Source organism: Lepisma saccharinum, chromosome 12 (genome assembly GCF_977018435.1).
Source record: "Lepisma saccharinum chromosome 12, izLepSacc3.1, whole genome shotgun sequence".
Taxonomy (NCBI): domain Eukaryota; kingdom Metazoa; phylum Arthropoda; class Insecta; order Zygentoma; family Lepismatidae; genus Lepisma; species Lepisma saccharinum.
This window is the reverse complement of record NC_139240.1, coordinates 70,686,488-70,709,846: the sequence shown is the minus strand read 5'-3', so window position 1 is coordinate 70,709,846 and position 23,359 is coordinate 70,686,488. Positions and strand designations below refer to the sequence as shown.

The window sequence follows — 23,359 nt, the reverse complement described above, 5'->3', positions numbered from 1 at the left end:
GTTTATGTAAGAATAGTAACTGATGTATGTTTCTTCTATCGCCTAGGGATTGTACATTGAAGTATTTTTTTAGGGTATGATAAGGAGTATATTTGGGGTAAACACCATCTCTTTTCAGTCCTAGGAATCGAAGGAACTTGTTTTGTACATTCTGTATTCTGCTGGTTTCATTTAGGTTTTGTGGGGACCAGACGATAGACGTGTATTCCAATTTCGATCTTACGTAGGTATTGTATAGCGTTTGGAATGTTTCTAACTTCTTAAAGTCGTTTCCCATACTCATTATAAACCCTAGGTTTCGGTACCCTTCTGCTACAATGTGGTCGATGTGTTTTCGGAAACTGTTATTTTCTTCAAACTGAACACCAAGATCTTTATAACTTGACACTCTGTCTAATGTGTGGCCTCTGATTGTGTAAGTGTGCGTGTAGGGTTGTTTCTTTCGAGTGAAAGTCATAATTTTGCATTTGTTAAAATTGAGTTGTAGTTTGTTTTTAGCGCACCATTCTACAAGATTTTCAATGTCTTTTTGTAGTTCCAAGGTATCATTATCGTTCGTTATAGACTTAAATATTTTCAGGTCATCTGTGTACAAGAGTTTCTTGGAATGTAGCAGGCATTCTGGGAGATCGTTAACAATCACAAGAAATAGCAGTGGTCCAAGTAGGACCAGTCCAGTGCAGATTAGCCATTCTGTGCATGAAGTGGACTTAAAACAACACTTCAATTCAATAATCACTGGGGCTAGGTTTGGACTGTAATGGAAAGGGGAAGAAAACTACCAGTGCATTTAGATGAGGATTTTTGCTGCCAAATGGGGCCAGGCATTGTATTGTGGAAGAATAAGATTTCCGGACAAAATATCGGGTCTTTACTTGAAAATGCCATTTCGTATGGCATCCTTCATCAATGTGCAATAATACTGGACATTAATTCTGACCCTTTTCTACAAAAGATTCACATGAATAACACCTTGCATGTCCTAGTTGGACAAACATGTCAATGGGGTTCATTTGTCACCAAGCATCACTCTTCACCAAACTGTTGACATCATATGTGCAATTTTGCCTCTGATGTAGTCATGTTCCCCATACTGTGCTGGCAATCTTTTCCAAATCTTAGCTGATTTAACATTCTCCTTCACGAGAAATATGACTGAAATGTTAACCGACACCCACCTCATACAACAACCTTTTGTTGCCTTCGGAAATTCCTCCGGTGATTCATAATTTGCCCCTTTAGATGCCACTATGGTGGCCTGCGAACAATGTACAAGCACGGTTGTTTCCGAGATTGTGCCACAAACCCTTAGTGTTCCAACAATCTGTCCTTTCTTGTACCCATCATGACCATGAGAATGCTCCGTAGGTCGGCCAACAGCACTCTAATAATTCTCTGAAAGGCAAAACAGGTAGGTCAAAAATAGCTGAACACGCAAGGAGTGGATCATATAGAATTCAGTGGAGCAACATATCAGTACTGCACAAGAAACCAAATTGAAAACTAAGAAAAATCGAAGAAGCAGCCTTCATAGCAATGGCCCAACACCCCATAAGCCATCCCAGTGTAGAATTCAATCACATGTGGTCCCCTCTCCTAAAAAATTACAAATAGTAGCATAAATGAAGCAAAAATTAGTACAGATTTCTGGAGGATGCCGTGGAGTAGTTGGTTAGAGCACCAGACAGAGACTGTACCAGTCTGGAAATCCTCGAAAAGTCAGGGAATTGACTTTTTCTGAAAAAGTCAGGGTTTTTACTTTTCCTGGAAATCCTCGAAAAATCAGGGAATTTACATTTTCTGGAAAAGTCAGGGTTTTTACTTTTCATGGAAATCCTTGAAAAATCAGGGAATTTACTTTTCCTGGAAATGTCAGGGTTTTTACTTTTCCTGGAAAAGTCAGGGAATTTACTTTTTCTGGAAAAGTAATGGAAATGTCAGGCAAATTTACTGTGTTTCTGCAAAAAGTCAACATTTTTAGAGTAGTGCACTAAAAGTAGGATTTTTGAACAAAGTAAGAAAGAGTAAACAATAAATTTTAAACTTTTTCATAAGCTATACTTCAGTTTGATATACTGAGTATTACCAGTAGTTACAGTAATATTTGAACTAGTTTCACTTAGAAATCTACTACAATAGGTGGCTATTGGAATTTATTACTTCCTTGCTCCTTTTTATAGTGTGTATTTGGTTACTGAGAGCAATATGTATGTTATTAAATTGTACTATAATTATGAATTATTTATGCAGTAATTTATGACATTTTAAAAAAAGGGTTCTTTGTTAATTATTAGTCAATACATGGCAAGTATCACAAAAAACTCACCCCTATCCAACAGTCAGTTACTGTTGAGTTTCCCGTTATTACCTTTACATATGAAGTAAATATTCCAGTACTTGGTTAGTTGGGTTTACTTTGCCTGGAAAAGTCAGGGAATTTAGCTGAAATATAGTGACCTTCTTCCAGACATGTGCACTAATCGCCCTAATGATTTGGTCTGGAAGATTTTGGTTCATACTCTGGAATATCTAGAAAAGTCAGGGAATTTTGATTTTGCAAAAATTATAGACACCCTGGGTAAAAATCCCAGGTCTGTCGTATGCTTGATTCCCACCATCGGCAAAATAAAGACAAGAGAAGAGATGCTGCCTCGAAACGTAATGTTAGAATAAGCATAGTTTAAAGCACTAGGCAATGGATAATGTCCAATTAAGATTGCATGCCAACAACGCACTCAATCATCACATGGTCAACAGGTCACATTCACTTTGCACTGGGGTGGACATAATTCAAAGGTCACTCGATGTGTAAGATTTACCTTTTAACAATGGTCAAAAGTAAGGAATTTCTATGTTACGTGGCAAGATTATCTCGGACTATCGACCAGGTGAGATGTGGAAAGTATTCCAAGCAAACGTCACTCTCATCATCAGGGTAGAAAGGGTCCCCTGAGAGTGTCTGAGAGAATCTTTTCATAATGCGTCATCAGGAAATCAAGATTTACTTCTATGTTACAGTATGCTGTTTCTTACCAAGCTTTTCATTCTAGTTCAATGACAACCTACTAGAAGATTGGGCAAATGTGGATTCTCTGAACCACAACAAGCAGCTGTCCACAGTGTACCTGGAGAGAAATCCTATCTGGAAGGATATTAATTATCGCCGCAAGATAAAGCTTGCAGTCCCTTGGATAAAGCAAATTGATGCTACTTTGTGCAGGTATGTGAATCTCATCTAAAAGCAACTTGTGAGAAATCAAGTATTTCATAAAATACCAAAAACAGTGTACTTACAATTCGTGAGTATGTATCATTTATAAAACAATGTTTCGGGAGTTAACTGCTCCCATCTTCACGTTCCTTCCTTCATTCTGCAAGAAAGCAAACCAGACACCACACTCGGGTGAACGAGGAGAGTGTGTTTTTTAATGTTTTAAGTTTCAAGTTTTTAAAGTTTGGCTTTTAGCACGTAATAGGGTTTTATGGTGAAAGAATTGGGCATGAAAGTTTTATCAAAAATTGGCCAGTTTTTAGCAACCTTTTTTACCATAGTGTAACCTATCTCCTTACTCCTTGTTTTATACCAAGTTGATGCGGCAAAATGCGATGGCACGAGCCAAGGAAAGAACCTGAAGAAGGGAGCAGTTGACACCCGAAACATTGTTTTATAAACGATACATACTCACGAATCGTAAGTACGCTGTTTTTGGTATTTTATTAAATACTTAATTTGTCACAAAGTGAGTAATTCGCACAAGCACAAAATATGAAAAGCAACTTGTTCGTACAAATGGGAGTGACAGACTGGAGATTGAAGCTTTCAATGGAAAACAATGAATGTGTGCCTTACCTTTTTTAATGCAATTTTGTCTGTGTTAATAAGTACATCATTTTTCAGAATAAATTTCCTATTTCATAACAATTTATTGCTAACATTATAGAGACTGTAATAATGCCTTATCAGTTAAATATAGTCGAAGCTCTTTGAATTGCATGTTTTTCTGCAGTGATTTGTTGTTTTTTTTTTGTTTTTTTTTTGTTTTTTTTTACTCAGATTAACTCAGAAATTTTACTTGTAAGCCCTAACTCACATTGTTCCATTGTATTTTTTCTGTGAAAACTATGATTGTGGGTTTAGGCTATTGTGTGAATGTCACTGTTTTTTTCTTCTTCATAATGAGCTGTGTAAAGCTGTAAATGTTGTTCTGGAAAATGTAGGGATGGGATGACATGATAGATACCGATAGAAAATTTACCTATACCGGTAACTGATATTCTACGGATCCAATATAAAATTCCAAATTCTCCTTGAAGAACCTGAATGGTTCATTGTACTCCTTAATAAATGTGTTTCCAGGTGACTGCAGTGCATATTTAGATTATCCATATAATATAACAAAATTGCAGAATTTTGCACTACATTATAAGATATTTGTAGATACATCAGATTGGTAAAATAATCAGTAACTACCAATATGCCTGTATCGGCCGATACCCATAGAGTATCGATTAATCTACTCCATGCCTAGTTTCAGTATAAAATGGTCTTTCAATACTGTATCCGAAAGGTAAAGGTAAAGTTCCCGTGCATATAGCACCATGCCATGAAGGCACATTTAGAGTATATGAGGATAGAGCTCAGCCACTTTGGAGCTGATGTGATCATCATCGCCCTCCACGTACCCGTTGAGTTGGGGTTGGGTGAGCCCCAGAGCCACTTTATACAGGAACAAGGCTGGATAAATTCCGACCTTAGTTCACCCACCGTGGCTCCAACTTTCAGTAAATGAATTGTGATTATCAATTTAGTTTATTTGACTTGTATGTATATTTATAAAAGTAAAATGAATGTGAATATGCATAGTTTGAACAACCAGAGAGCATAAACAGTTCTCTTTTTGAAAGCGATATTATGTGACAAATTAGCTTCCTTCCCCTCCATCCGTCTCTTGTGCTGAATGTTGTGGTGCTTCGTGTTTCAGGGTGTTTACCAGTCATGAGAGTCAAGAAGAAGTCAAGAAATTATACTTGTGGTCAAGAATTTTTGCTATCGCAATGAATGATTGATTGATTTAGTGTATTCATTCACTTTTCCGCTACTTTTGGCTAATCGCAAAGATGAGGAGGATTGGTAGGAAGATGAGATGGGTAAAGGGATAATGCAACTCGAGCCCCGCAGAGGATTATACTGGTTATGTGCTCAAACGCCACAGCCTCGCTAGTCTCAAAATGCAAAATGATGATAATTTAAGCAGTGGACTCAGTCATAGCTGCTTTGCTTTATTATTTTCCAAGTCCACACCTATCATATGCAAGCTTTGTTCAGCTTTGTTTCTTAAGAACTACATTCTTGTATGTGTGAAGTTCTGTAAAAATATTAAGTAAGTTCGCTATTCCTCATCCTGGATGGAGTCTGAAGCATTAATTTGTGCATGCAGTAATACTGTAGCTACAGCAAGACTAATTCTCTTGGTAAAGTACAGCTTTAGTTTTCATCTTAACCAGCCTTTTGGTAGGGGTTCTTCATTAAATAGAAAATATATTCTTAGTTGTTAATTTCCAACTTTATCTAAGTAGGGGTTGATTAAATAAAGGTTTAGAAAAACAAAGAATAAGTCATGAAAAAGTCTAGAATTCTGGTTTTGCTAAACTTACTCCCCTACTGATGTCACTAATTTGCTTGAAGTGTTAATTTAAATAGCATGTGTGTTTCTGAATGGTAAAGGAATAGTACTGATCCCAAAAAAAGCCTAAATAATCGTAGTATTTCAAAAGAAGTTGATGTGTTGCCTTTTTCCCCCCTTTTGCAAGAGAGCTTACACCGGACGTGGACATTGTAATGGCGACAGGCTTGTAGGATACAAAGCCTACGGAACATGTGTACCCACCAGGTAAATGTTTCTCTAACACAGGTAATTTTTCTGTTAAGTGTTTAGCTGAAGAAGGAAATGCCAGTGTGAAATGTAGCATGTGAATATACGTGGTACAGATGAGTATGTTAATCGTTTTGTAAACATGTTATTTTTTTTCGTACTGTTTTAATAAGTTTTATTTCTATGAGGGCTGATCAACAAAGAGTGAGACTGATTTCTTTGCACAGCATCCTCTATCATCACATGTTTGTAATGTGCATATTGGACAAGAGTGGAAATTCATACAGAGATTGCAGTACCATCGGATGCTTCGTTTGGCAGCAATGCTCTTTGTTCTAGGCACTGCGTGCATTTCGCATAACACACAATGGAGGTGGTGTAGGATGAGCAGTACGTAGGAATCAAATTCTGTTCGCGTTTAAAGCTGTGATGGTGAAAAGATGATGCTATTCTGGAATCAGTTATCACCAGTGATGAGTCGTGGGTGCTTCCTTACAACCCAGGAAAAAAAAACAAGCCAGCACAGTATGGAAATTGGTAGGAGAAAGTTGTTTCATCTTTAGGTAAGGTGATGGCAATCACTTTCTTTGATTGTAAGGGAACAGAGTACAGCATGCAGTTTCTTCACACACTACCGTTACAGCAGAATAGGTACTACACATTAGTGTTGGTAACACTGAAAAGGCACATTTAAAAGAAACGACCACAACCTCATCATAATGGGTGGCGATTTCATCATGACAATGCACGACCTCATGTGGCAAATCACGTCATGGCATATTTGGTGAAATTAAACATCATCTGTACCATATCCACCTTATAACCCCAACCCAGCCCCCAGTGACGTGCGGTGACGTCGACACTTGGGGTAGCAGTCAGTGGCGTGCTCAAGGGGGGTGGGGTTGGTGTGGGTCACACCCCTCCCCCCTTTAGCTCCAGTATTCCTAAAAAAAAGTACACGTAAACCCACCCACATTCGAAAATAAAAACTATTTGATTTGACTACTAAGCCAGAGATCCTGGGTTCGAATCTCGGCTTGGCCATGGGTATTATTTGTGCGTGTCCCTTCATCAATTTTATCGTATCATCTTCGCGATTAGCCAAAAGTGGCGGAAAAACAAAGAAAAATAAACCAAATCGAGCAATCACTCAATGATTTGATTTCATTTTTGTTACTTAGCGTCACTTTTTTGTCACATTTGGTTAATTGTGAAGATAATACGATAAAATTAATGAAGGGACAAACACAAAGAACACCCATGCCTAGGACGGGGTTCGAACATGGAACTCCTGGTGTAGGGAGCGCGCTGTGATAACCACTCCCTCACGGTTGGTTGATTTGGTGTTTTAAGTCCACTTTATGCACAGAAACAAAACAGGTAACAAAACACACTTTTTTGTAGTTTCTTCAATAATATTCATTTGGCTTTTTGAGTTCTGAGATACATTTTTCATTCCAAATTATTTCAATATTCAATGCAGAGTACCACACATAGGAAAAGAATGCGCACTCATGATGGGTTCGAATCCTGGCCTGGATTGTTCATATGAGGTCCCTTCATCAATTTCATCATATCATCACTCATCCTCATTTTCGCGATAACCAAATGTGGCAGAAAAGCGAAGTAAAATAAACCAACCCAACAACAATATGAACGCTCGTTCTCTTGCCCAAATAAATACATCCGTATTTATGACTGTTAGAAGCCAAGAGTAGTATATTTAAATAAAACACTACTAGAACGAGAGTGAGAGAGAGCCCGAGCACATATTTGTAATTTAATCATTATATATTCCATACTTGAAAAAAAAGAAAGAAAGCATAACATTATTGTCTGCACATAACACGTTACCATTTCATAAATAATAAAACTACATCCCATATTATACATACATATTGTACAACGTGTAAAATGTGTAAATACAGAGAACTGCAGAAAATTTTACCCTGAGTTCTTTAGAGGATTTACAAAAAAATGATGAGAAACTAATCCCCTATCTGTCCTATAGGAGATAGACTGGGGGACCTGAAAGCACGGGCTTTCAACCATTGCAGCGGGGGGCGAGGGGACAACAGAGGTAGAGGTAGAAATCTTCCTTTTCCTTGGGCCGGCCGTTTCTACCTGAAAACTGGTCTGGCGGAAGAAGAGCGAGCTAGGGTATCCAGCCAGCTTTGCCCGTGGAGAACACCGATGGACGAGAAGCTCGTGGAAAAGAAAGTGTTGCGTATGAGCTGTGGTGGCTTTAACAAGACAATAAATATTGTGATTTGAATATAATTCGAGATGTGAGATTGATTAATCTATCTCTGCTAGACTAGCTACTCCTCAGTGCACGTCACTGCCAGCCCCCTATGACTTTTTTCTGTTTCCTGTACTCAAGTCAAAGCTAGCTGCGGGGGTTGTTTTTTTTTGCACTCTTGGCTGAAGTAATGTGAGGTGATTCTCAAGGATCTCACAATGAATGACTTACATAATGTGTTTGCGGACTGGCAGAAATGTCGTCATAAGTGCATTCAAGTCAGGGGGACTACTTTGAAAAAAAAATCATGCTACATTTCCACCAGAGTATAAACATCTGCACAAAAAAAATTGGTCTCACTCTTTGTTGATCAGCCCTTGTATGAATGTATTTTCTATGTGAAACTCTCATATCTTCCTTTCTATCATGTTGCATGCACAATTTTTAGAATTAGAATTAGAAGCTACGAAATCAAATATTTAGATTCCTACATTTTTATATTTATACTTCTCGCATACAGCAGAATCAACAAGAAGTTACATCAACATGGCAAAATACAGTAAATGTTTGAGAACCAATTAATCAACAGATTATTAGCTGATATTCTCTTTACATTTAGAGTTTGCTGTTGACCCATGACATAAATAATAAACATGTGTTTCCCAGTGTAATACATAGCTTAATCATTTCCTTCTTCATTTCAAGGTAATCCTCAGGACTTCTCAGTGCAAGAAGGCCCACCAAGGAAGAAACACCGGAAAGTGACTGCATTTCTTGTTCAGCCTTGGCAGATACTACTTCAAATAATATTTGCTGAGTGTGTGCGTATGGAGGGTGAAAAGTGAACGTGGACGTTAACCAGTATTGTTTCCTCTTTGTTAGAGTGAATTATCTCTAAACCAGTAACATATTTAGCTTTGTAGCATTAAAAATTGAAATTTGGTAATAGAATGACTACATTGCCTAATGTATTTTCTCCAAGGTTTTCTTTTTAATTTGCCACAGTTACGCAATATCCAATGTAGCCCCTGTGATTTTTTAGTATTAAATGTGTTAATGATGTAGTACAAATGCATAATTAGCATGTCGTTAGCAATTGTTTTAATTTTATTTAGTGTAAATTAGCATATCAGAAGTTCCTTCTTTGATAATATTCAATAATGCATGTAAATAATTTTCAGATATTTGTGGCTATATAAATTAAAACTGTATATATATATAATTTCTGTGGATCGGAAGCGGAGAAAGTTGCTTGTGTATATATATGTAGGAGTATGGAACAGGGCCAATCAAACTTTGTAACCTCCATTATTTTTGGATAAAATATGTTTATCATCAATGTTAGAAAGTTAAACAGTAAATATACAGGTTTTGCTATGTAACACGCTGTGTGTATTTATTATCAAGTCAGCCAAATGTGTATTTTTTAAAAAAAAACGTGTGTTGTGTGTAACTTAATTGAGAAATGACTGAGGTGGCCTATGCCAGGAGAAGTGAAGGTCGTGTCTTTGTGCACACTATGTGAGCAAATTGGCAGGACTTTCCGCACGGCCCTCGTATTTGTGCCTAAGGCAGCTGGAGTAGGTCTATTGGAATGGAATTATACATATCTAATATGCCAATGCTTGCTAGTTTGGCATGGCTGGTTTGTACTATGGTTGTGGATAACTTAGGTTAACTTATGGTTGTATGCTGAGATTTTCTTTTTGAGCCAGTTCACTAGGTGAACCTTTCATTGGATTATACCCAGCCATAGGCGGAGCTAGAATATTTTCCCGGGAGGGGCACATAATACAGCCTCTGGCCAAATTATTAGACGCACCTCCAAATTTTATGCAAAATTTTAAGGATGTTATTATCTCATCTAATTTTTTTGTTATTTTCTATTTATTTTATTTATATTTTATTACATGAAATATTACATTGATTACATGTGAACCTTAACAAAAAACAACAATTACTTGATACATTAATAGTTACAAATATAATTTCTTACTGTGTTTTTTGAATATTAGCTATATAATATGTAATTGACTGGAAGTCAATTTTAATATTTGGTTGAGCCGTCTTTGGTCTTTGTCAGTGCTGGGATTCGTCTTGGCATACTATCAATGCATGCTTGTACTGTCTCTGTCATATGAGGATGGTGAATCCACACTTGAATTATTTTTTCAATTAGGCCAATTCTTGTCGTAATTGTTTGCTTTGCCACTTCTTTTTTCACTAGATACCAAACATTTTAAATTGGGTTCATATCTGGAGAGTTTCCCGGCCAGGGCAAGAGAGGGACATTTTCACTCTATTGTTATTGATTTTGCGGTATGGCATGAATATGAACGGTTCTCCATTTGGGAACCATTTTCTTACTTGAGGTAGCAAATTTCTTCTAAGCACTTCCCTATACTGTTCTTTCCTCATTGTTCCTTGAACCAAATAGAGACGTCCTGTACCTTTGCCACTAATGACTGACCGATTCATAACTTTTATCGGATGTTTGACAGTCTGCACAACACAATCAGGATTGTATTTTTCACCTGGACGTCTTCTCACAAAATGAGATTTATTCCCCAAGATTTCAAACGTGCACTCGTCACTAAAGCAAACAGATCTCCAAAAGTTCAAATCTTTTTCTTTGTGAGCTTTTGCCCAACGAAGATGTTTAGGAATCATAGCAGGGGTTAATTTTGGCTTCTTAGCAGGTCTGAGTGCCTTCAGGTTCATATCAGAGAGCCTACGCCTTACTGTTCTTTCAGATGCACGAACACCACTCTTTTCAAGTTTATCTTTAAGTTCCTTTGTACTCACAAATCTATTCGTTAGGCAAATGTTCTTCAAACAGCGTAAGGATCTTGGAGTAAAAATTGTTTTACGTCCACATCTGTCCTCCTTTTGTGGCTCACACTGTCCACCATATTCAATTTTCTTCTTTATTCGCCTTGCCTCGCCGATGCTTCAGACACATCAGATCATCGAGAAATCTCACGATTAGAGAACATTTTTGTCTTTATTAGTGTCTTAATTTCAGCCATCTTTCTCGGTGTCAAGTCACTTTTTTTTACCCATGACTCCCTAATGTTAATAATTAAATTTAAAAAAAATATACTGACAGTGTACAAAAACAATATCACTGCAAAATTTAGCACAAATACAATTCACTATTCGCAAGACGTCCTCCTCTCAACTCAGCTTGAATTGAACTGCGGCATGTTCGTTCAACAACAAAGACATTTGGTGTTGTAGGTATTGTTTGTAACAACAGTACCTCCTCTTTTCATATTGTCCATTACAATAATCAAAGTTCAGCCACAAAGAACCCTATTGCAACATTTTAAATGTGAAAAGTAAGCGAACTGTTAAAATTGTCCACTGTGTCGAATTACATTACTATGTATTATTATTACTATTACAATTATTGTTATCAATGTTTTGCAAGAAAGTGCATTTGTACGTATTACCCGTATTTGTCAGGGTTCAAATAACGTACAGGAAATTTTTCAGATAACTAATGGTGAATTTTGTATAATTTTCCCCTTCAAAACTATTATTTTCAAAAAAAATTGTGGTGCATCTAATAATATGGCCAGGGGCTGTATACTCTGAGCACAAGATGTAACATTGTAAATATAATGTGGAGATTTTTCTATGTATTAAACATATATATATATCATATTGAAATGAAGACCATTGCAAGGGTTCACTCTATGTCCAATTTGATCAGATAAACTAATCAGGACTGAACCTTCAAATAGAATCTGAACCAGTGGTGTACTTCACCAGGAATCGAACCTAGGACCCTTTCACTATAAGGTGATAGGATTAGTAGATTTTTGTGTTAATGATGATTACAGAAAGGGATAAGATTTAAAATAACTTCAACAACTAACTTGATTGATTACTTTATTTTACTTTGCTATTCTGCCACTTTTTGCTTATCACAAAGTTAGGTGAAACTGTAACAAACATTTGATCTAGAATGCTCAATCAGTTAACATTATTGCAACAAGTCTCGAATTAGATTTACATTGTTCACTTATTTAAGTGTCCCAATTGATGTATTTGTGTTGGACTTGGTTTTATTCTTATTACAATCCGAAAAATATTGCTCAAACATTTTTTGTTCATTGCAATACAAAGCCATCTATACATTTTTTTAAGGAGGAACTTAGTCTTGTTGGTTGAGGATAATACTGCTTTCAACTGCTCTCTTAAATATCTGCTTTCAACTGCTCTCTTAAATATCTGCTTGCACTTGTCTACAAGATCTTTGTCGATGGTTTTGTAGGAGTCACATTTTAGCTTATCGCTCATTTCAAGTGAGTGACAACAAGTAGACAACTTCGTAAAACACTTTCACTGCCACAGGGGTTTTGGTGAAGGTTACCCCCAGCCCAAATTTGATTACATAGTGCAATGTGTAGTTCCCAATGTCTCTACACATGTTTTGATCTAAATTATGTTTTTGCTTTGTAAATAATGAGAATATTTCACATTTGTGATAGTGCCCATACGGCAGACAACGTGGTCTGTACATGTAGCCCTTTTGAAATTGAATACAAGTTGTAATGGTGCCCATGGCCCCGATGGAATACAGTTTGTGTGAATGTTCATTGTATGGTGCCAGTGGTGGCGAACAGAGGAGTGTGAGGAAGGCAGTTGCCTCCGCACTGTTCTAAGCCTTGTCTACCAAGCGAAAGCAAACTGTCCTTGCCCCCCAGTTTTGGAACCTAATCGCCATCACTGTACTCTGCTAACTTGACGATGGAACAGATTTTCCTGTTTCAGGGGCCTGAGCAGAAGCCAACAACATTGTATTCATGGATTGTATTTCATGCTCAAACATTAATTGACATATAGTTTTACATATCAAGTTGTTAGCACACAAAAATTTGACCAATCAATCCTCTAATTACCTATACCAGGTGTTTCATAAATAACACAGGGCCGCAAATTAAATTCAATTTAATGTTGTTTTTTGTTTAATAGGTGAACTTTATTATTTGTGCCATGCTGATCACGAATATGAAATTCGTTTTTCTCTATCACGCAATGTTTTCTTACAAATCAAATTTCAAAATTTGGACTTTGTCCAATATTGCATACTGTTTTATTATAATTTTTCTTTTCTTCAATCAGAATAAATAGCTTATCACACTAAACGCATCAACATGTTTATTTTAAAATGAATATAGACACACAAAGGACCCATATAATATAGAAAATGACATATAGCAGTATATAATACACACACAAGAAAATCATTACACAATACATATTTTTCAGTTCTGTTTAGCACGCTTTCTTCTGTAAGCTTTCCTAACCTTCTTGTGATTTTCTTCTGGCGTTTCTCTGTACAATGCCCAACAGTAGTCAGCCATCATGCTAACACTCCAATGTCCTTGATACCTTTTCTCCATATCCCTCATGTCCTGATGGAACCGTTCGCCTTGTTCCTCACTTAATTCACAGAGATTTTGTGGAAAGTTATCAAGGTGTGAATGCAAAAAATGTAATTTGAGATTCATGTTACAACCCAGCTCTTGAAATTTAACGTAAGTTTAATACTTTACTTGCAATTAATTTTTGTAACCCCTCAAGTATTTATGAAAGAGCCGGTATTATGAATCTCCTAAAAGTCTTCAGTGGCTAACATAAAACATGTATTCAGAGGCCAGTGGTGTTTTGTTTACTGCCAGCGCAGCTACTTGAAGCGTACATGAAACTTCAAAGATGTTTGTGCTCATAAGTAGGGAACGGAACTTTATGTGCTAAAAAAACTCAGAAATATTTATTTTTTTATGTGTCATAAATGTTGAAAATATGTGATAAAAACAGGAAAATATGTGACAAAAAAAATATTTGGTAAGAAAAAACAAAATATTACATGCATTTTAAACACCTGAAATCAGTTTCTAAATGCTTACTTCCTAGTGAGCATTTTTTTTTTTTGGAAGAGTTGCAGTGGATCACCATAGTTTTTCCAAATTCTCCATTGTAAATCTGTGACGTTTATCTCTAGAAAGGATCTTATATTGTGGGAAAGATCGCTCCACGTCACAAGAAACAATTCCTGCATATTTGAAGCACGAAATGTCACTAATGCTGAAGTTTTCCAAAGCTTCCTCTTTCTCTACTTCACCTTCCAAAACACGTGCAATTTGGCACAATGTTTGAAAACCTTGGTTTTTCCGAAAAATTTCTGTACATTTAGACATTAGCACTTGTGCGTTAGATCCAGTGGGGGTAATATTTTCCCCCGATAGGATCATAGGCGAGGTGCCCGAAGTCTTCCAGCGAGCGTGTTCAGAGACAAAACAAACCTAACACTCTCGATGTGAAAGAGGTGCGGAGAATAAACATTTTTCCTTCGAGGATTACGAGGTAGCTGAAGTCAATGAGCGATTTTATGTAGTTAAAATGAAAATTCGTAAAATATGTATTTACATGTGGAAAACTGGAAAATATGTATTTTTATGTAAAATAAAATTTGCTGTGTTGACATATAAGGCTATGATCAGAATTTTGGCAAAAACGAGGGGTCTATCTTATCGCAGAAAAAGACATTTATTTACCTAAAGTTCCGTTCCCTACTCATAAGCTAGGCACGGTTGCTCGCTCAAAGAACAGACTAGCATATGCTGCCCATATGGTGCGCATCATGGCCTGGCAGTTACCCAAACTTAGTGCCCAGCATATGAGTATCTTTGCAGTGAAAGTGTTTCAACAAACCTCAGCTGCCCACAATCTTTCAATAATTTCCTGGGATTCGGTGCAAACCAGCGAATCTCCCACCCTGAGTCTCATCTGTGCAGCAGAGATGGAAACTTGCTATGCAAACAACCTTCAACGTGCGGACAAATACGAACAGTGGCAGCATGCATCTTATATAGGGTGGCTGCTCACCGGAAATTCTGCACGCATGTTTTTCACAGTTTAGCATTTATTTTTATCGAGGAAGGAAAGGAAAGCTGTCTGGAAAATACAATAGAATTCTCTCAATCCGTTTACTTTGTTAGTGTCTTTTGCAGGAAAATCTATCTCGGGCGGAATATTATTGGATACCTTGAAGTTGATTAGGTATATTTGAGTTTGAAATTCTTATACAATTAACAATTTTTCGTAGATTAGTATATATATTCTGAAATATTTGTGACTTGTGTTTTTTGATGTATTTCGAGTCTGAGTATGTGAAATGGAAAATGTAATCTCCGCACCTTAAATATAATGTTTAATTGAATTTAATTAGATATTTTGTATACATTGGAATCACACAGACCCTTTATATTGTTAATATACTTATGTGTGTACAGAGGTTGTTTGCTTTATATCTGACCATTTTCGATTCGGTGCTGCCATCTGGCGTATCATGCTGGAACTATGGGTCTGCTGGCGGGAGCAGTGTGTGTCTGACCTTGTAGGTGCATGAGTGTTGGTAGTGAATATTATCAAATGGCGCCGAAAATCAATCGGTATTGGGAGGGTTACGTAATGACCTTTTTCCATGCTAAGTTTTCATACGTACGCATTGTGAAACAGTGTCGTAAGAATGGATTAACACTCGGGGTGACTACTGCGAAAGCTATTGTGGCCCGTTACACACAACAGGCTCTCCTTGCGAAACATTCACCCACAAAAACCACCAGGAGAAGGGCTGGAAGCAAAGTGTCACCCGTAGTGCTAAGGGAGATCCGTCGATTGGCGTGCCAAGAAAATCCCCCGACTCAACGTTATATGGCCCACAGATTTCACCTCGCACCGTCAACTGTGAACAAAACAATTCGCAAGCGCCTCAGGTTGAAGTGTGTGCGGAAGGCCCGTGTACACCACCTTTTACCGCGTCACATTGCCAAATGTAAGACGAACTGCAGGAAACCGTATGAAAAGTACCTGGCGGGTTCCAAATGGAAGAAAGTTGTCACAATGGATGAATCATATGTCCATCTCACTGCTGGTGGTCACATTCAGGCGAGCACATACCGTGACATTGACGGCAAGGGGCGCAGCAACTTTGTTCCTTCGTGGCTTTATGGTTGTGACGGGATTCGGATATGAGGTGGACAAAAACGTTATGACGACGGGAAGTAATAAGAATCAGTTTCCTTGACTTACTATTTATTCAATACGAACACGTAATTGCAGGTATTACACCCCGTACAAACGTCAAGCCACTGCTCGATATTCAGTCCGACGTCAAGCGATCTGCCGTTTCAACTGCTAGCACCGCCCCCTTTCCACCTCGCTCGAGCCGCGAGGCATGAGGAGCTCTGAGGTAGTCTACCACGTCACAGCGACGTTCCTACCTCAATACACTCGAGTATAAAATTATTCACATGATACAACTGTCATAACTCCCCTCTCTTGGGAGAAAAATTTCCTTCAAGTGAAATTTTTACAAAATAAAATACCCATTTATAATTTACACATTGTTATCATATCTACACTCATACTTTGTGTAGTTACAGTTAAGCTGGTATACATCATGATCAAATACACTGGGTATAATCAATACAACATCTATGTTAAAGAAAATATAAAAATAGCAAATAAATATAAATAATTTTAAACAAAATCTTTCTTTGACCTACCCAAACAAATGTTTGTACAATTTTGGATTTAGTTTTTCCAATTGGCTTAAATAACAACTTCTTTTTTCAATGGTACAATTCCAGATTTTTAGATTAACACTGTGATGGTTACCACTGATATTGCCAGTTTTCAAATCTATTACAATGTATACATTAGTTGCTTGTTTGTCAATTACCATATACGGACCTTCATAGACCTCACAGTACTTTTTAGTGCGATTTTCTAGGAGGCTGCTAAGATAGTGGGTTTTTACAAATACCAGGTCTTTTATTTTAACTTTAGGTCTATTTTCTTGTTGCAAGTTGTACCTGCCATTTCTTTTCTTCCTTGCTTGGAAACCCTTTACAAAAGCCATGTATAGCTTATCTTTCCACAGAGAAATTTCATTAGGCGGTAAATTGAAATGATTCAAAATACATGAGTTAAGATCTCTATTTAGTTGTAACTCGGAGGGAGCAAATCCTAGCTGTGTGTGTACACTATCATTTAATAAGCTTACAACTACATCTATATATTTCGGCCAATCTTTGTGGTTGTTTTTACAAAACACACGCATAAGCCGGTTGAGTTCAGAATGAGTTCTCTCAACTAAATTAGAACTAGGGTGATATATTGGGGTATACGCTAATTTTATACCTAAGCTTGTTAAAGTGTCCACATATTTGTTAGAATGAAACACCGTGGCGTTATCACTGACTAACCTGTGTGGAACGCCAAAATGCCTGACATATCCTTCTAGCAAGGCTTTTACAATACTGTTGGCCGTACCCGACCTCATTGGATAAGCGAACAGATATTTAGTGTTAGCATCTTGTAAGGTTAGAAGAAACCTTTCTCCTTGCGAGCCTTTAATTAATGGTCCTTGTATATCTAAAAACAAAATAGTTTCACCCTGGTTACAATGTTGTTGGAATATGCCCTTGGACGGATGTCTACTCGGCTTCGTTCTCATACATAATTCACAATCTTTGATATAACTCAGAATACCTTTTCTCATACCAGGCCAAAAGTACAGTTTCCTAACTCTTCTGAGTACCTTTTAACAACCAAAGTGGCCCATATTGTCATGATAATTCCTCAGTATTACAGAAACTAAAGATTGAGGTATACATATTTTCCAGATGTTCTCAAAGTGAAAATCTCTTATCATCAAAATTCCATTGCATACTTTATAAAACTTTTTCCAATTTCTACACCTTCGAGGTAAACTTACATTTACATTTTCACAATTGTTCAAATAATCAATAATAGGTTGAAATAGCTTATCATTGTACTGTTCTTGGACTAACAACTCTACAGGTATATCCAATACTTCATTTTTAAACCTTACATTATTGTTTATGTGCATCAAGATCGGCTCTGACTCTGAAAATTGTGTGGACAATAAGTCCGCTAGGCCATTGTCAGATCCTTTGCAGTATTCTACAATGAACTGGTATTTTTGAAGTTGAAGGGACCAACGCAATAAGCGAGGGTTCCAATTCTTCGAATGGTTCAGCCAAGTGAGACACTTATGATCACAAACTAAAGTAAATTCTTTACCCAAAAGATATTGATTACATTTCTCAATACAAAATAAAAGACTTAAACATTCTAGCTCGGTTATGGTGTATTGTTTCTCATAACCTTTCAGTGTACGACTTACATAACTTATTATTCTTTTCTCATCATCAATTATTTGATACAAATATCCTCCGATGCCAAGTAAAGAAGCATCTCCTTGGACATAAAACCTTTGATTAAGATCAGGATGAAATAGTTTAGCATCATTAGAAATTTCTTGCTTGAGCAAATCAAAACTCTCTTGTTCCTTCTTAGTCCATATCCATTTCTTACCTTTCCTTAACAATTCATATAAAGGTGCACATATGGTAGCAAAGTTTGGAATGAATCTTCTCATCCAAGAGAAACAGCCTATTATTTTTGAAGCGTCTTTACATCCTTCGGAGTAGGAAGATTGAGAATAGCCTCCACTCTCTCTGGATTTACTCTTATACCTGTTTTGTCAATATGTGACCCAAGTACAATAACTTTTCTTTACAGAGGAATGTCTTCTTGAGACGTACAGTCATACCACTCTCTCTTAATTTAGAAAATACACTTCTTAAATGTTCTATGTGACTTTCTAAAGATTCACTTCTAATGCATAAATCATCAACATAAATGATAACATTCTCTGACAGAATGTCGCCTAATACCTTGGTGATTGCCATCGTAAGTGCTTGCACTCCATTACATGTACCAAATACTAAACGTTTGTATTGGTATTGTCTACCTTCAAACAAAAATGCAGTATACTTTTTAGATGACTCCGACAACAAAATCTGGTGAAATCCAGACGACATATCGACCAGTGATACATAAGGTCTACCAACAAATCCTTGTAATGCCTCTCCAATATTAATTGGTCTAATTTGACTAACTTTTTGGTGTTGATTAATATTCCTGAAGTCAGTACATACCCTTACACTTCTATCAGACTTAGGAACTATTACTAGTGGGTTTAAATAAGGTGAATCGGAAAGTTCTATAATGTCCCACTCAAGTAATTTTTGAATATGATCTCTAACATTTTGTCTGTAATGATAAGGTATTCGATATGGCTTAGAAACTAAAGGTTCTGTTGTATCTAATTCAATATGATGTTCATATTTAGTACATAAACCAGGTTTTTCATCAAACAGCATCCTAAATTCAAGTAACAAATCAAACAGTTGCTTCTTTTCATCTTCATCGAGTATTTCAGCTTGCATAGCTTTTAATTTAAGATCTTCTACACTAGCAACAGTTATTTCCTCTTTTGACTTTTGGGTTACATTAAGACAACTACTCTCTGCCTCTTCACTCACATCAAAAGTTGGACAAGATATGGGTAATAATTTAACTAACCTTTCACCTTGTTTGGTGTGTAACAATAAAGAATTTTCCTTGAAGTTTACAAGAGCCTCTACATTATACAAAAAATCTAAACCTAAAAGAATTTCTACTGTCAAATCTTTGAAGACAACAAACTGAATAAAAAACATAATATCTTCAATTTCTATATCCCCACAAAATTTTCCAAGTACTTTCTGTTTTCTTTTTCCAGAATAGTCAACCAAAATAATGTCTTCTATTGGCTCTAATTTAGGTCTGGTGACTTCGCTAGTAATACTTTTCCATTTATTCTCTGACATCAAACAAATGTCGCTACCACTATCTACTAAGCATTTACTCTCTATCCCATTAATATTTGCAAAGATAGAAGTTGTATTCTTGACTTTGTTCCTGAGGTTTACAGGTGACATTAAGTTATTAGAACTATATTTCGCTTCATCTTCTAACAAGTCTTCATAAAAATTAATATCTACCCTACATACATTTTTAAGGCATGATTCACAGTTTGCTTTACTAGAATTTTCATTACAAAGTTTGTTTCTTAAAACTTCAGTATTAAGATTGGCTACTGACACAATATTCTCATCTTCGTCTATGCTATTCTGTGTCACAATAACAATAGACTCACTATCTAGTTTAAAGGTTGTTCAGGCACAAACCAGGGTGCATTCACCCTAAGTGAAGACCCACCATTACCATTTTCTATTTCTTCCCTAGTACTAGATCTAGGTTCACTTCTTTGAGGATTGTTTTGAACATCATCGTGTGACACAGTGTTTGTACTAGTATTTCTATACCTAGGCCTACTATTATCAGCATTTATACGATTTTGGTTACTATAATTCTATCTACCTCGACAGTTACTATTTCTATAGTTATTACCAGAATATGGAAAACGGTTTTTACTCTCCAAGACCTTTGACCAGATCTACTATTATTATCAGTGGCATATCTCCTGAAATTACCAGAATTCCTTACATTAGTCTCATGACTTGTATTAGAATTTTGCATATTGCTTACTCTAGATTGATTATTTCTTTTAGTTTCATTAACAACTTGTACTTGTCTAATACCAACAGGCCTTCCATCTCTCCTACTTTCACCTTCAGCACTTGCATACAAAGCTTCATGACACGCAACCAATTCCGCAGCGGTACCAAGACTAATATTAGATTGATTTAAGATTGCTTCTCTAACTCTATTTGGTAACTGTTGGGCTACTAAAATAGTTTTTTGCTGTTCTGGCATGTCTGGCTGAATGGAATTTAGTAAATTAATCTGTGACCAGAAATAATTTAACAGAGTTTGTCTACTTTCTTTGCTGTATCTCTTGCACAAGACATTTGCAAGACATGTTGACTTCCACGATGCACTTTCAAAGGCATTAAGGAAAAGAACCTTAAACGAACTATAATCTACAATGTGTAGTTTCTCCTAAGAGAACCAATTTTTATCAACACCTTTCAAAAGCATTGGTACATACTTCATGTAATCTTGTTTTGGAACATTTAACATATCCAAGCGATCCTCAACCTCTTGAAGAAATTGTGACGCCAAATAATCCATCCTAGTTGCAGTAAATTTAGGTAACCTATCTAGATCAGAGTACTTAAGTGTACTAGGTACAAACTTCCTTCTGTAACTACTACTTTTGTGATCAGTTCCACTTTCCGGACTACCATCATGAAATTTATCTCTTGACATGCTTTTTGCAACTGTACCTCTCTTATAGCTACTTGCAGATTTACGTTTAAGCCCCCTTAACGGAACTTTAGTTTCAGAGCTAGAAGATTGTACATCTGAATCAGATTCTCCTTTACGTAATGGTCTTTGCTTTCTAAACGTGATATATTCAGTTTTTTCAATGGGTAAAGAAGCTTTCTTTGCTTCCCTTTGCTGTTCAGACAATCTAGAAACATCAGGACTACTAAGCCTTGTACTCTAGTTTCTAATCCTAAAGAAGATTTTACCGGTTCAGCACTTACTCTTAAAATGGAAAAATCATTCGTTAAATCTCTAACTTGATACCGAATATTCTCCAACTTATCATCTAGAACCTCATATTTGTTAGTAATCTCTGTAAGTTGTTGTAAGCAACCCTTAACAGTAATGTCATTACTAGATATTTTCTGTTGAACGGTTTGAACGCTCAAGTTTAGATCTTGAATAGTTTGTCCAGACTTAACACTAATTTCGTTAAATTTACTATTCAACTCATCAATAGCAACTTCATGTCCACTAATGTTATGAAACAAATCCTTCATACTACTTTCATTTCCATGTACAAGGTTGACTAAACTTTCAAACTTCTTTTGATTCATTTCAAGTGTTTTCTTAATTTCTACGCATTCATTTTCTACCTGTTTTACATGAGAATCGAAAACCTCTCACAATTTTTTATGTTGATTTACACACGTAACAGAAACCTCGTTTATCTTCTCTTCCAATTTTGTGCTCAAGTTGACGACTTGTTCCTTTATTTCATGGGCGCATTCCTTTGTTTCGACCAAATTATCAGGCACTTTCTTTTCGACTCGTGCTTCCAATAATTCGAAGTCTTGCCTTAAGAGACCTATGCTGGTGCCTACATTACTTACACTGGCCTCAACACTATTAATATCTGCTTTGACGTTACTTTCAACACTATTAATATCGGCCTTCACACTACTAACTTGTTCCGCGAGTCTAGCTTCAAATTGTTTAAAGAGAAACTCCAATTCCTTTTTTGTAGCCATTTTCGATTTGCGTTACTGCTAGCTAAGAATTTTAGTCGCAGTGTTTAGTACAAATATTATATAATTTCGGTGCTACAATCACAGCACGATAAAGTTATACTTCACTCTTCTTTTCCATATAGAAAAAGTTCAGTACTTACGCTCCAACATCACAGACGAAAAAGTTGAATTCTTCCATCTAACAGCTACAACCAGATTCTAACGACGTAGACGATCGAGTCCTCCTGTTCGTGCGCCATACTTATGACGATGGGAAGTAATAAGAATCAGTTTCCTTGACTTACTATTTATTCAATACGAACACGTAATTGCAGGTATTACACCCCGTACAAACGTCAAGCCACTGCTCGATATTCAGTCCGACGTCAAGCGATCTGCCGTTTCAACTGCTAGCACCGCCCCCTTTCCACCTCGCTCGAGCCGCGAGGCATGAGGAGCTCTGAGGTAGTCTACCACGTCACAGCGACGTTCCTACCTCAATACACTCGAGTACAAAATTAATCAAATGATACAACTGTCATAACGTGAAGGTGAATGCCAGATACTTCCAAGACTCCATTCTGACACCTATCTATCGGAGAGACATCCCACAATTGTATGGAATGGACGCGAACCAGGTGATGATCCATATGGACAAGGCTTCGAGTCATACCGCCAGAACATCACTACGTTTTTATCAGGAAATGGCAGAGGAATTAGGAATTCATGTCATTCCGTTTGAAGACATTCCTGTGAAAAGCCCAGATGCCAGTCCAATGGATTGTTGCGCATTTGGACTGTTTTAACGATGTCTTCAACATCACTGCCCTCGCACCCTGGATGTTCTATGGAAAGCTTGCAGGGAGGAGTGGAACAGAATTCCCATCCCTGTCCTGCGCCGGAGCTTGCTGCAATGGAAACTGCGATGCCGGGTGATAGTCCACAATGCTGGGGGTCCAATAGAACATGATCGGTGGTGGCGGCGCAGTATCTGTTAAGGTGAGTACCCGTCAAAAATGGTCAGATATAAAGTGAACAACCTTCTGTATGTGTTGATGGTGAGAGGTGGT

General features: G+C 36.9%; 1 protein-coding gene across 4 annotated transcripts in view; it reads left to right on the top strand.

The window, feature by feature from the left end:
* LOC145996206 (uncharacterized) overlaps window positions 1-9,306 on the top strand; it is a 36,590-nt gene extending 27,284 nt beyond the window's left edge. For 3 of the 4 annotated variants that reach the window (XM_083132623.1, XM_083132620.1, XM_083132619.1), the window contains 3 exons: window positions 3,051-3,220; window positions 5,812-5,891; window positions 8,821-9,306. In XM_083132623.1, the coding sequence (XP_082988749.1) occupies window positions 3,051-3,220; window positions 5,812-5,857 (216 nt within the window). In that variant the 3' untranslated portion in view covers window positions 5,858-5,891; window positions 8,821-9,306. The remainder of the gene's footprint in view (window positions 1-3,050; window positions 3,221-5,811; window positions 5,892-8,820) is intronic. The other variant, XM_083132622.1, reaches the window with a different exon arrangement.
* Window positions 9,307-23,359: the final 14,053 nt, after the last annotated feature.